Source organism: Mus caroli, unplaced genomic scaffold (assembly GCF_978045245.1).
Source record: "Mus caroli unplaced genomic scaffold, Mus_caroli_1 scaffold_9, whole genome shotgun sequence".
Lineage (NCBI taxonomy): Eukaryota > Metazoa > Chordata > Mammalia > Rodentia > Muridae > Mus > Mus caroli.
Window position 1 is genome coordinate 129,626,579 of NW_028227264.1, and position 15,608 is coordinate 129,642,186.

Here is a 15,608-nt window from a genome sequence, read left to right on the forward strand (position 1 = left end):
CTTTATGAAGCAGAAAATATTTTTCTAAGTACTGCTCCAAAGGCTTGTTTAACTTGCTTATTCCTCAGTGTATAAATGAATGGGTTCAACAAAGGGGCAATTGAAGTGTTGAGCACAGCTATTCCTTTGCTCAAAGTCACTCTTTCATTTGCTGAAGGCTTTATGTAGATAAATATGCAACTCCCATAAGTGAGGGAAACAACAATCATGTGAGAAGAACAAGTAGAAAAGGCCTTTTTCTTTTGCTGAGCAGAAGGGAATTTCATAATTGTCTTGATGATGTGAGCATAAGAAAGGGTCACTATTAGTAATGTGACAATGAGTGTCATGAGAGCTAAGATGAAAGCCATTACTTCTAGTAACTTTGTGTCTGAACAAGAGAGTTGTAGGAGAGGAGAAACATCACAAAGGAAATGGTCAATGACATTTGAAGCACAGAAATCCAAATGAAGGCCAATAATCAGTGGTGGGAAAATAACCAGGAATCCAGTTACCCAAGAACCCAGGACAAGCTGATGACAAACTTTACTGTTCATGATAGATGCATAGTGCAAGGGTTTGCAGATGGCAATATAGCGGTCATAGGACATGGTAGCCAAGAAGAAAAACTCTGTGGCCCCCAAGAATATATAAAAGAATAATTGACAAAAACATCCATTATAGGAAATTGTCTTTTCCTGAGTTACAATAGTGATTAAAAATCTGGGAATGCAGGTTGTTGTAAATAAAATTTCCAAGAAAGAGAAATTACGGAGGAAAAAATACATTGGTGTCTTGAGAATGGGATCTAGCAGAGTGAGGGTAATGATAGATAAATTCCCTAGCATACTCAGCAAGTAATTTAGTAAAAGAGACACAAAAATCACAGTCTGTAGCTGAGGATTATCTGTCAGTCCAAGAAGGATAAACTCTATCTGTCTTGTATGGTTCTTCATTTCTCTTTGTGATATCATTGAAGTTCTAAAAATTAAAAAGATGTATGTAAATTAAAGTCCACTTGAATATATGTATAGCCAGTAGACAATAAATAACAGGATCCATATTCCTTAGTACAGCCCTTTCAAATATAGTATGCATGATACTAGAGATATGGTGATGACTATATAACACTAGTTTTCCAATTAATGTAATAGAGAATTCAACTCATCATCGGAAACTGATCTGAGAAACTTGTAAGAGCTTAGGTTTTTTATTCTTTCTATTTAAATTTTGACTTAATTGTAACTAAGTATAAATCTAATAAAATATTAAATATCTGCATTGGGAATAAAAAGAATTCATTAAATATTATATTATTCTTTTATCTAAGGGTAATTATGTCTGTAAAATGAATTGAAATCTATAGTTTAATTGTCAGTCTTTAATTTTCATGCTGAAGTATGTCTCTTATAGTTTTTCTGTGAAGTTCAGACAATATCATAGAGGAATATTATCAAGAAATTAAAGTTTAAATGCAAAATAAATAATAGATAAATATTAAACTATTGAAAGAGATTATTAAATATTTATAAAAATAAATCTTGAATGTCTATATTAGATATAGGTTATATATTATTACCTTTAGTAAAAGATAAAATAAAATCACACTATTTAAAGCTTTAAATACTTTTAAAAAACAATTTTATTTAGGTAATATAGTGTAAAAACATCAATAAATATTCAATTAATGAAAAGTGTTCAACAGTATTTCAGGAGCAGATTTCCAAAGGACTTTTTATAAAGTATATGTTTTGTAAATGTCTAAAACTTTCATGTATTTAAGACATCCACAAATCTGATATCCTACAAAACTGATAACTAACACTTAAAAGTAAAACATCTTCACAGTAGATTTAATCTATAGTTTTATTACATAATTAGTATAAGTCTTATCAACATTAGATATATTATATCAAAGGAAAAGATCAAATCTTGTGTTGTTAGCTCAGATATTTTCATACTAGAAAGACAAACTGTGGGTTTACTGATATATCTAGTCATGGTTTCAGCAAAATTGTGTCTCATTTTAATATCTTGATTAAAGTTTTATTATCACTTTCTAAAATTACTAAATTATTTTCAAGTAAACTTAAAGATAACCAAAATTTGGGAAATTCAAAATATTCTACATTGACTTTTCATGTCTTAGCAGTAACCAACAGTTCTGTAACTGGACTTAAAGTCTACTCAGCAGGAAGGGAGTCTACTTAATGTTTGGTACTGAAAACCTAGTCAATTACCCAGGAATGGTGAGGTTATGGATCTTAGAGGAGAATCTATTACAGCCACTTTACTAGACTTGCCTGATTACCAACGGCATTAAATGTTATCCTTATTCCCATAGGTAAGTGTAGCTTTCATCACAGAAACTATTTGCAGTGGATTGAGGCCACCACAGAAAACAACACTGGTCACAATTGAGTACAACTGTACTTGCAGTGTCCAGCTCCCAATAGATACATAGACAAGGCAACCCTTACAGGTAAGGCTCAAGGGATTTACCAGAACAGAGATAAAAACATTTTAAGATCCAGAGACCAGGAAGCTTACTTGTGTCTTGTAGAAATTACAGGGAAGCTACATCAAAAATAGAGTTTTGAAGAAAGATTTAATTCAATACCTTATTCTCTGATCTTGTCTTCATTTGACACTTTTTTGGTACTAATATATCCATCTTCTTTCTCAGCAAAACAATTTAGCATTTCTGTAATCAAATGTGGGTATCCCGTTATTTTCAAACATAGGAAAAAGATGTATGTTTTTCAAGAACTGAATTTGGTAATTGGAATTTGTCAATAAGTTATGCTTGCTCAAAATACATTGATCACAATCAACATTTCCAAAGGACTTTTTTTTCCGTTTTAATCATATACTAAAACATGTATATTTGATGCTCTTAAAAAAAGTGACTTACAAATTTTCATGTTTGAATGACTTTTAACATGACTAGGTTTTCACTAATTAGCCAACAGGGGGACTATAGTTTTCTCCACAATTTTCCAGTGTGGTTTCAGGTTCAAAACCTAGAAATTAAAATATAAGTACCTGAATCAGACTTCATAACTTCTATTTTATGAATATAACATTGGTGAGAATTTACAACTGTTTTATACAATGAAAAAAATAAAAGTTTCATGATTCGGTTATTTATAATTTGAGTTTCATTGTACATATAATTATTTTTAAATTTTTAAATAGTATGTTGTATTCTTTGTAAATTTCATGCATTTATGAAATATATATTGATTACATTCATTCACCACTGCTTCCTTCTATGTCACCTTAGTGTGCCTCAACTTCTCTCTTCTAAGATTAGTGTTGTCTTTTATTTTAGTTTTTGTTATGAGTAAATTATTCTTAAATGTTTTAAAGAAAATTAATGTTATTATTTTACTTACCATTAATTGCACGTGTAAGCATCACCTTTTCTTCAGTATTTGGACAATTGTAATAAAAAGCAATTATACTCATTGAAACAATATTTAATCTTGTGAACATGAAAATTAAAATAAACAAAATTTCGGATTAAATAATAGCAAGCAATTAAGATATGAATTTTAAAAATTAAAGTGAAATTTATTTTCAATCACATCTCTGAGCATCTCACCTCATGCCATTAATAACAAGAAATTCATTTAACCATTTTTTAAAAAGCAGATAAATCATGAGATAAGACATATATGCACAACTAATTTAATCTCAACTTTCATAAAAATTATTAAAGCTAAAATCATCTCCTGGAAATTAGCTAATACCAGTTCTCTGGTATTTAAAGAGTAAAATAGTCTCTCTATAAGAAATCTAAGGAGCCAGTATCCCTAAGGAAAAGAAAGAATAATTTTAAAACATGAAAAGCAATTTTAAAACACCGATAGGCTTTTTATATTTATCACTGAATTAAAATAAGTTATTAGCTGGAGGCTGTGATGTACTGGGAATCAAAGCTATGAAGATGGCAAGTTCAAATCAGATTATTTACACAGTTAGACCTTGTCTCAAAAGTAAATTCTCTACTTAAGAAGCTGAGGCAGGAGGATTGTCACAATTATCAGTTAAACCTAGATTATATAATGGCTATCAGACTATCAAGGACCCTGATGTCATCTCAAAAAAATTTTTTTATGAGTATAATGATATAAAATGAAAAATAATCACTACATGAAAAATAATCACTTTGGGGACTAGGGGATGGCCCAGTGGGGACTAGGTAAGTGGCCTTGTTATGTAAGCATCAGAACATGAGTTTGGATTCTCAAAATCCTCATCACAGCTAGATACAGTGTGTTTGTAACTTAGGGATGCTGATCCTGGCATCTCACTTACTGGTGCACCAGCCAAGCAAAAACAAGGAACTTCAAGTTCAATAAGAAATCGTGTTTCAAAATTTAGGTCAAGTCACCAAGGAAAGACTTCTTGATGTTAGCCTCTGGCTTCTATACATTCCTGTATGGGTGGATGCAGGCATACACATGCATCATTGCCCTCCATACATACATACTGAAATCAATACAAAAAAAAAATACTTGCAAGACTGTTGTAGAAACACTGTAGCAAATAATATTGTATTCTAGAACAATTATTATTTTGGAGATAATTACAAATTAATCCCTTTTGAGGAATAATTATTTTGAGGATCTATATTTGTATACCCAGTGTGTGAGTCATCACTAAGGCAACAACATCTGAATACCTAGAAGAAAAATTACTCCTATTTGCTTTCTCAAATGCTATAGTGTTATGTATTAATGAGTTAAATGAAACTGTACACAAATTGTGATTTTGAAATAAATATTGGAGTAATTCTTCTTATTTAGTTAGTTAGTTAGTTAACTAGTTAGTTACTTAGTTATTGTGCATGGGGCACCACAGTATGCCTTTAAGGCCAGAAGAAACTCATAGGAATACATTCTCTTTCAGAGTATGGAACATTTATCTACCAAGCTATCTTGTCAGCCTTAACTTTGGGATAATTACTTCAATGTTCTATGGACACCTAAATGAAAACTTTATTCAGTATTACTAATTCTTATAATGTCTATTAGATATTTATCACTACTTTAGTGCTTTTTTCACTCTTATTATCATACTAGGAAAACTAATATAATTATGAACAATTTTGGAATTTGAAAAAATATAGAGAATTTGTATGTGCTTATGGAAGAATCTAGAAATTAGGGAGAAAGGATACAAGGGGATCTCTGATATAAGATATAATTTGATAAGTCTTACTGCATGATTACAATATGGCAAGTGGAAAAAATTGATGTTTGGTAAATAATATACTGGCAGAAAGAAGATATTTAATAATATTTAATAATAAATAATTGCTAAGGGAGACTAGGGAAATAGTTCTGTAGGTAATAGTCCTTGCTGTAAAGTATTCTTAAACCTGAGATTAAGTTCCCAGTAATCATGAAAAAAGCTGGGTGTCTCCATTCCTCTGTTGAGGGACATCTGGGTTCTTTCCAGCTTCTAGCTATTATAAATAAAGCTGCTATGAACATAGTGGAGCATGTGTCCTTATTACATGTTGGGGCATCTTCTGGGTGTATGCCCAGGAGTGGTACTGCTGGATCTTCCAGTAGAACTATGTCCAGTTTTCTGAGGAACCGCCAAACTGATTTCCAGAGTGGTTGTACCAGCTTGCAGTCCCACCAGCAATGGAGGAGTGTTCCTCTTTCTCTACATCCTCGCCAGCATCTTCTGTCACATTTACACAATGGAGTACTACTCAGCTATTAAAAACAATCAGTTTATGAAATTCTTAGACAAATGGATGGATCCGGAGGATATCATCTTGAGTGAGGTAACCCAATCACAAAACAAAAACAAAAACAAAAACAAAAACAAAAAAACAACAACAACAACAAAAACATGATGTGCACTCACTGATAAGTGGATATTAGCCCAGAAGCTCAGAATCCTTCTTAGAAGAGGGAACAAAATACCCATGGAAGGAGTTACAGAGACAAAGTTCACAGCAGAGTCTGAAGGAACGACCATACAGCGACTGCCCCACTTGGGGATCCATCTTATAAACATCCACCAAACCCAGACACTATGGCAGATGCCAACAAGAGCCTGCTGACAGGAGCCTGATATGACTGTCTCCTGAGGGCCTTTGCCAGTGCTTGGCAAATACAGAAGTAGATGCTCACAATCATCCATTGGACAGATCACAAGGTCCCCAATGAAGGAGCTAGAGAGAGGACCTCACAATCATCCATTGGACAGATCACAAGGTCCCCAATGAAGGAGCTAGAGAGAGGACCCAAGGAGCTGAAGAGGTCTGAAGCCTCAAAGGAGGAACATCAATATGAACTGACCAGTACCCCCCAGAGCTCCTTGGAACTAAACAGCCAATCAAAGAAAACACATGGTGGTACATGTGGCTCTAGCTGTATATGTAGCTGAGGATGGCCTAGTAGGTCATCAATAGGAGGAGAGGCCCTAGGTCTTGTGAATGTTCTATGCCCCAGTATAGGGGAAGGCTGGGACTGGGAATGGGAGTGGGTTGCTTGGGGAGCAGGGGAAAGGGTTGGGGCTAGGGATTTTTTGGAGGGGAAATCAGGATAGGGAATAACATTTGAAATGTAAATAAGAAAATATCTAATTAAAAAAAAGCAAAACAGGGAAAAAAAAGCTGGGTGTCTCTATGTGTAGCTATAACCTCAGCCTGTGGAGGCATGGAGACAGAAGGCTGCTGGAGACTTGCTGAACATTAGCCTGACTTTATATAAGAGACCTTCTCTAAAGTAAAAAGATAGAATGTGATAGAGCAGAATACTGATCTCCTTGTACATACACAAGAGACACTCACAGATACTCAAGCAGTAATTTATAAAAAAAAAAAGTAAAAGAAGCTGAGAAATGACACCTGGTCTACAAATTAAACAAAACATTGAAAGTAGTAGATAGATATAGGGTTGGAAGAATGATATTTTTATACTATACTTGCCCAATCCCAGGGAAATTCCTAATTTAAAATTTAAAACTTGGTTTCCTTTTAACAATCTTTTTTTTTTAGATTATAGTAGCATAGTTTACCCTTTCCTTGTCAAACCCTCTAAACCCTACCATATTTGCCTGAAATTTTCTTTTTCAAATACATTCCTTCTTTATAATTAATTAATTATTGATATATCAACATTTCAATATTGTTTTTATTTAGTAATATTAAAAATATGTATGCATAAATTTCCATTAAGTTATTTTTTAAAAAGTTCATATACAAGCATATATATCCATACAAAATATAACATAAAACTAATACTTTTAAAGAAGACTTCAGATTTCTTAGTTTTTAAATTGATATAAATCATTTTTTCCAATTTTTATTAGGTATTTTCTTCATTTACATTTCAAATGCTATCCCGAAAGTCCCCTATATCCTCCCCCACCCTGCTCCCCTACCCATTCACTCCCACTTCTTGGCCCTGGCATTCCCCTGTACTGGGGCATATAAAGTTTGCAAGACCAAGGGGCCTCTTTCCCCAATGATGGCCGAATAGGCCATCTTCTGCTACATGTGCAGCTAGAGACACGAGCTCTGGTGGTACTGATTAGTTCATATTGTTGTTCCACCTATAGGGTTGCAGACCCCTTCAGTGCCTTGGGTACTTTCTCTAGCTCCTCCATTGGGGACCCTGTATTCCATCCAATAGCTGACTGTGAGCATTCACTTCTGTGTTAGCAAAGCACTGTCATAGCCTCACAAGAAACTTTTAATGAACCTAAACATGGGCTAAGGTTAGCAGGAAATAACTTTAAAATGATTGTTTGGCTGTCCATAAAATGGCTCAGTGAATGAAGATGTAGAGGACATTTAATCCAGCAACATTGCTACCCTGGCAAAGTATCACATCCAAAGACTCAGGCCTATATGATCCTGCTGGTATACAAGCATGTCATTAATATACATATTTAATCCTTCTGGCTGGAATACAGACCTGCTTTTAGTACATATCTTTAATCTCGATGAAGACTAATTGAGAGGCAGACAAAATGACAGACCAGTAAAAAATTTGACAGAATGAATCAGAGATAAGACAGGCCCAACTCTCATGAGAACAGACAGGAAAGAAAGGCTACTTAAGAGCATAGCAGAGAGACAGAGAGAGAGAGAGATCGAGAGAGAGAGAGAGTTCAGTTTTGTAGAGTTCAGTAGAATTCAGCTCCATTCAATTCTGTTTCTGAGTTTAGAGGCATGTTTTTCCAAGCAGAGCAACTCAGTATGAAACCTGGAGAAGTCACTTTGAACCTATCAGGTTGGATAAGAGTTTTGAGCTGAAAGAGCTCAGTTGCACCAGGCAGCCAGAGTTTTAAAAGAACTAGAAAGAGAAATAAATAAAAGTCACAAATACAAAAGGTACTTTCAGCCAACCTTGACAACCAGAGTTTGAGAACCTTATAGGAGAAGGAAAAAAGACAACTACCACAGGTTTTCCTGTGCTCTCCATGGTTGAACATGGTTAAGCACACAGCCACATGTTTTAAAACTTACTTTAATAAGGGTTCTTAAATGGTTTAACCTCCCTTTTAGCTCACCATTTACCAGAGCTAGTGGAAAGGAAAGGGTAATAGGGTGAAAGGGGTTGTGGACCTGTTTAGAAATAGTTTTTTGGGTCAAATCCAATATTTATTTGCTCTTAAAATCAGTAAGATCTACTTGTAAAATATAAATGCAACTTCAACCATAAAGAAATTAAGTGGTTATTTTAAGTGGAAAGTTTGAAAACTTTTGAAATTTTTTTTTTCTATACTGCGAGCATCAAAAGTATTGGAAAGAAGCTGGTATAAGATTCTCTTAAATAAAATAAACATTGAAATTGGCAAAATACAAGTTAATATTATTTTACCTTCTTTGTACATGGTCATAAATATATGGTAGTATAATAACTTAAACATTATATATTCATCAAATATAATTTGAAACCATTTTTAATTTAATTGAAATTTAAAACTAAAATTTGTTAATTTTGCTGGAGTTAAGGAATCACACTGAGGCTTTCTGCTTTCTGTGCAGACATTCTGGTAGTGAGTCTTGATGCAGGTCACAACCTGAATTCTAAAAGACTACAAAGACATTGAAAAATGTCTATTCAATGAGTAGTTTAAATATCTCTACTGGAAAATATAGAAGTTTTCATGTTCACTTGAAAAGATTTCACTGAAAAAGTAGCTTGAAATGATGTATGGTCTAAAGAACAAAAGTGAAAATGTGAAAATCCTCTTCAAAATTCTGCTAATATTATATGGGTTTTTTTTGTGTGTGTGGTTGGTTGTTTTTTTGTTGTTGTTGGTTTTTTTTTTATTTTTATTTTTTGATACAAGGTTTCTCTGTGTAACCCTGGCTGTCCTGGAACTCACTTTGTAGACCAGGCTGGCCTCAAACTCAGAAATCTGCCTGCCTCTGCATCCCAAGTGCTGGGATTAAAGGTGTGGGCCACCACTGTCCGGCTGCTAATAGTATATGAATCTCCTTTCTTCATTTACTTTATATAATTAAATAAAACATTCATTTCTTCAAGAAAGATGCAATCCTGTGTACTGTAGTAATAAATGCCTTCTTCACTTGCTGATTCCTCAAGGTGTAGATAAAAGGATTCAAAAGTGGAGCCACTGAGGTATTGAGCACAGAAATTCCTTTGGAAATAGATACTCTCTGCTTAACTGATGGTTTAAAATACATGAAGATGCAGCTGCCATATGAAATGGATATTACAATCATGTGGGAAGAGCATGTAGAGAAAGCCTTCTTCCTTTGTTCCGTTGAAGGAATTTTTAGAATTGTCATAGCAATGTAGGTGTAGGATATGATCACCATTACCAGTGTGAGTAAGAGTGTCACCAAAGCTGAGACAAATCCCATTGTTTCCAGGAGCTGTGTGTCTGTGCAAGAAATCTGAAGAAGTGGAGTTGTGTCACAGTAGAAATGATCAACAATGTTGGAAGCACAGAATTCAAGATTCAAGCCTAACACAAGTGGTGGAAAGATGACAAAAAAGCCAGCAAACCAACAACTGAGGACCAGCTGCACACAGACTTTATTGTTCATGATGGTCATATAATGCAGGGGCTTGCAGATGGCTACATATCTGTCATAAGACATGGCTGCCAGCAAATAAAATTCTGATGCTCCAAATAAGAAAGCAAAAAACACTTGAGTCACACAATTACCATAGGAAATGGTTTTGTCCCCTGTTGCCATAGTAACAAGCAATTTGGGGATGCATGTAGTAGTGTAGGAAAACTCTAAGAAAGAAAAATTCCGAAGGAAAAAATACATGGGTGTCTTCAGGTGAGTATCCACCAGTGTGAGTGTGATGATGGTCAGATTGCCAGTGACACTGAGCAAATAGGTAAGAAACAGGAAGATGAATAACACAACTTTCCACTGTGGGTCATCAGTCAAACCTGCTAGGATGAAAACTGTCACCTCTGTATGGTTCTTCATTGTGACCCTCTGACTGTTAGCTGGTCTAAATAAAGTGTGGGGAAGGAGGTTATAACTACAGAACTATAATAATGATGCATAATGCTGAAATACGACCAACATTTCAAATACTAGTTTTCAAAACTAGTTTTTAAAAAGACCATCTCTAAATAGGGCTGTACCAAAAAATACGTTGGTTTTTTTTTTTTTTTTTATACCTTCATGGTATCTGGGCAGGTATCAAAGATATTGTTTGAAATGTTATTGCTTTTTTCTCCTTAGTTAAAGAGGTTTGATAGAATAAAATCTTAAAAGTTTGCCTTCAAATCTAAAGTCACTTAAAGAACTGTTTTCCAGCTCCCCCCTCTCATCCTTTCTGCTGTTCCTCTTCACATAATTCTCTCTCTCTCTCTCTCTCTCTCTCTCTCTCTCATACACACACACACACACACACACAGAGAGAGAGAGAGAGAGAGAGAGAGAGAGAGAATGATAGCAGGGTCCATGCACATGAGGACACACATGTCATCTTCAGATCTTCGTTTAATATACTATCATCAATTACCATAACTAATCAAGTTAAATACTATCACTGCTATCATTACTGTGTTCTTGTTTCAGAAGTCTAAATGAAGCCTAAGAAATAATTTCTTTTGCAGTTTAATTTAAATTGCATTTGTTTTAATTTCTATTGTCATCTTATACTCTGTATATACTCTATCCCAATACCAATTCTGGTAAAAGCCACTGTTAATAAACTATTGTGTTTGTCTTCTGCAGTGGCAGTATTGAGCATGAAATGAACCAGCATTATAAATTAATATTGGGGTAGAAAAGTCGAAATGCAAATGTATAAGTATGGGTTTTATTGGATTGTAGAGGCAGGGAATATCAAGACAAAGTGGAATTCTATTGGAATAAGGAGTTTTAGAGATTAATTGTGAACTGATGGGATAAAAGGTTAGTGAATCTAAAATATTAAGTAAGAGAAACTGTTAAGTATAAACATTTTCTGCACCATTTACTAATTCTTTTACTAAATATTGGAAACAATAATGATTTTGAAATCTGTATGGTCTGCAAAAAAGGAGCTGAGTTTCAAAAGCACCATAAAGCATTGAATAAATTAACAGATTTTAGGAAACATGTAAAATCTCTGTTTAACATTTTGGTATAAAGATGTTAAGGAACTGAGGGCATAGATCAGTATTGCAGTCCTCCTGAAGCCTGAATAAGATTCCAAGTTTGATACTTATCATTGAAAGAGTATATACATACCTCCAGAGGGCTTATTAACAAGTAGATCACTATGTAGTATATTTTGACAGTGGTATTAAGAAATGAAATTTTGACTTTGTCCAGGGAAACAGATCAGTGCCTTCCTCAGCCATCATGAGACCAGATTCCTCCTGCAACAGATGGGAACAAACAGGGAGACTCAGAGTCAGACATTATGGACAGACCTTGGAACACTCAGCTCTAAATGAGATGTCTGCATCAAATCACTCCTGGCAGATCTCTGGGAACCTCAAGGAAGAAGAGATAGAAAGCATGTAAGAGACAGAGGAAATGGAGGAAACCAGGAGAACAAGGTTCTTTAAATCAGTGAGCACAGGTTATATGAATTCACAGAGACTCAAGTAGCAAGCACAGGGTCCTCATAGGTTCGGAATATGTAATTCTTACCTATCTATCTATCTATCTATCTATCTATCTATCTATCTATCTATCTATCTATCATCTATCTATCCATCATCTATCTATTCCAATCTATCATCTATCTATCGATCTATCTATCATCTATCTATCTATCTATCGATCGATCGATCTATCGATCTATCGATCTATCTATCATCTATCTATCTATCTTTCTATCTATCATCTATCTATCATCTATCTATCTATCTATCTATCATCTATCTATCTATCATCTATCTAATAATCATCTATCCATCGTCTATTATCTATCTATCTATCTATCTACATCAATCTATCATCTATCTATCTATCATCTATCTATCTATCTATCTATCTATCTATCTATCTATCTACTATCATCTATCATCAATCTATCATGTATCTATCTATCTATCATTTATCTATCTATCTATCTATCATCAATCTATCATGTATCTATCTATCTATCTATCTATCTATCTATCTATCTATCTATCTATCTATCTATCATCTCTCTCTCTGTCTCTCTGTCTCTGTCTCTCTCTCTCTCTCTCATATCAACTTTACTGCTTTTATGAAATTCCTGAGTGTAGGAACAATGGGGACTCTGTTTCTTGTTCCTTCTATTAGTCTCTTTTTTTTTCTGTTTGTTTTATTCAATTCCAATATGTTTTTGTTTTATCTCTACAAAAATGAAAGTTAACCCTTCCGTGAAAGAAATAAAAATATTTGTTCTTTGTATAGCTAGCATACTGAAGATGACAGTTAAAAGTAGTGATGTCTCTAGAGAAAATACTTTCCTAGGGAATCTTTATCATCAAATATATGAACAAATTAAATTTTCATGATTGTCATAACATTATATGATAATACTCTCTTAAGTCTATCAAGTAGTTCACTTTTAATTTCTATAATATGTATTAATATGAATAAAATATTTTAATAGTATAAACAATAAATATAGGTATTCAAAGACAAATTAAACTACTTTACATTAATATCAGGGATGTTTCAATGAAAATAAATCTAGATTTTTATCATAAGTGTACGGTTAAGAAAAAATACTCAACAAGATGAAGTAGCCCTAACAGAAGAAACGTGAGAGGCTCAATCATGTCCTTTGGAACAAGAAGCAGAGTTGATGCATTCACAATAACACGGCAAAGGAAATATTATTTCGGTGGGACATTCCTTTCACATTCAGATAATTGTTAAGATATCTTTTACAGAGTTCCCAGATTTACACAAACAGCCTCAAAAAAAAATTTACACAAAAAAAAATAATGACAGCTAAAACACAAAAAATTAGATGTTCCACACCTAAGAGCATAGGTTGTTGAACTTCAACAGTTACATTCAGAAACTATTCCTGGACAAATTATGTCAAAATAAAGTTTACACTAGACACTGAATCTATGAATGAAACTTCAGTTATTCTAGCAATCAGGAATATCAATTTAATGTAAAAAAGAATTTCATTTTTAGATTATCAAGTGTGTCTTTATCTTCTTATTCCTGGAGAAAAATGTAAAAATTTGAATAAAAATATGATGCTTAAAACAACATCAACAAGAAACTTTCCAAAAGACACAGAAGGAATTCCTATATTTAAATTTAGCCAACATCAATTGCTTTCATTTTTTTGATTCCAAAATCAATTTGTCAAAAATCTTATAAATACAAACATTTATTTGGAACATAAGGAGAATACCTTAAATGAATATATGTGCAGTCATACTTCGGCAAAGTGATCGAGTCCTTACAACGAAGTGTCCTGCCAGAAAGCTGATCTGAGCACAGACACTCTTATCCTCTCTGAATTTGTCTGGCTCTACACCAAAGTCTATGTTTTGTTTTTCTCACTATAAGAGTAATCTTCATTGCCTAATTTATTTCAGAATTGTAGTTACTTGTGTATTTTAAGTAATTTTGTACTCATTACTCACATTGCCACCAAATGGATTAATCATGCATGGTATTTGGTTCCCCCCCCCCATATTATTGCTTGAATGAGAGTCAAAAGGTCATAAAAATTCTCATGAGATTTTGAGATCTGCACCAACATTTCCCAAGGAAGTATGAGTTTTATACTATGCAAATGTTTTCCCTAGACAAAAAACTATGTTTGAAATGATGCATCTTCAATGACTATAAACTATTTCTCCCAAAACTCCAGTTCATGCTACTCTAATAAGTGCTCAGGAAATTGTAAAAAACCAAAAACTATTATTTTTATGAAACTTCAGTAAAGTTAGACTCCCTTACATACCTTTACTCAAGATTAAATAATTTTTTAAAAATTTTTATTAGGTATTTTCTTCATTTACATTTCCAATGCAATCCTCAAAGTCCTCACAATACCCTTCTCTCCTACTCGCCTACCCACCAAATCCCAGTTCTCGACCTTGGCATTCCCCTGTACTGAGACATATAAAGTTTGCAAGACCAATGGGACTCTCTTTCCAATGATGCCTGACTAGGCCATCTTCTGATACTTATGCAGCTAGAAACACAAGCTCTTGGGGGGAGGGGGGTACTGGTTAGTTCATATTGTTATTCCACCTATAGGGTTGCAGACCCCATTAGCTCCTTGGGTACTTTCTCTAGCTCCTCCATTGGGGACCCTGTGATCCATCCAATAGCTGACTGTGAGCATCCAATTCTGTGTTTGCTAGAACCAGCATAGCCTCACAAGAGACAGCTATATCAGGGTTCTTTTAGCAAAATCTTGCTAGTGTATGCAATAGTGTCAGCGTTTGGAGGCTGATTATGGGATGGATATCGGGGTATGGCAGTCTCTAGATGATCCATCCTTTCATCTCAGCTCCAAGATTTGTCTCTGTAACTACTTCCATGGGTGTTTTGTTCCCAATTCTAAGAAGGGGCAAAGATCCACATTTTGGTCTTCGTTCTTCTTGAGTTTCATGGTTTTGCAGATTGTATCTTGTATCTTGGGTATACTAAGTTTCTGGGCTAATATCCACTTATCAGTGAGTACATATCATGTGAGTTCTTTTGTCATTGGGTTACCTGACTCAGGATGATGCCCTCCAGGTCCATCCATTTGCCTAAGAATTTCATAAATTCATTTTTTTAATAGCTGAGTAGTACTCCATTGTGTAAGTGTACCACATTTTCTGTATCCATTCCTCTGTTGAGGGACATCTGGGTTCTTTCCAGCTTCTGGCTATTATAAATAAGGCTGCTATGAACATAGTGGAGCATGTGTCCTTCTTACCAGTTGGAACATCTTCTGGATATATGCCAAGGAGAGGTATTACTGGATCCTCCGGTAGTACTTTGTCCAATTTTCTGAGGAACCACCAGACTGATTTCCAGAGTGGTTGTACAAGCTTGCAATCCCACCAACAATGGAGGACTATTCCTCTTCCTCCTCATCCTCACCAACATCTGCTGTCACATGAGTTTTTTATCTTAGCCATTCTGACTTGTGTGAGATGGAATATGAGGGTTGCTTTGATTTGCATTTCTCTGATGATTAAGGATGTTGAACATT

General features: G+C 34.3%; 2 protein-coding genes across 2 annotated transcripts; both read right to left on the reverse strand.

Moving 5' to 3' along the window:
* Positions 1-2: 2 nt before the first annotated feature.
* Positions 3-953, reverse strand: LOC110289007 (olfactory receptor 6C70-like). Its single transcript, XM_021155218.2, has one exon. It carries the CDS (start codon positions 951-953, stop codon positions 3-5), a length of 951 nt encoding a protein of 316 aa, XP_021010877.2.
* Positions 954-9,496: 8,543 nt separating this feature from the next.
* On the reverse strand, positions 9,497-10,444 carry LOC147002809 (olfactory receptor 6C74-like). The gene has a single exon (XM_085843473.1). The coding sequence runs from the start codon at positions 10,433-10,435 to the stop codon at positions 9,497-9,499; it is 939 nt and encodes a 312-aa protein (XP_085699599.1). The 5' UTR covers positions 10,436-10,444.
* Positions 10,445-15,608: the final 5,164 nt, after the last annotated feature.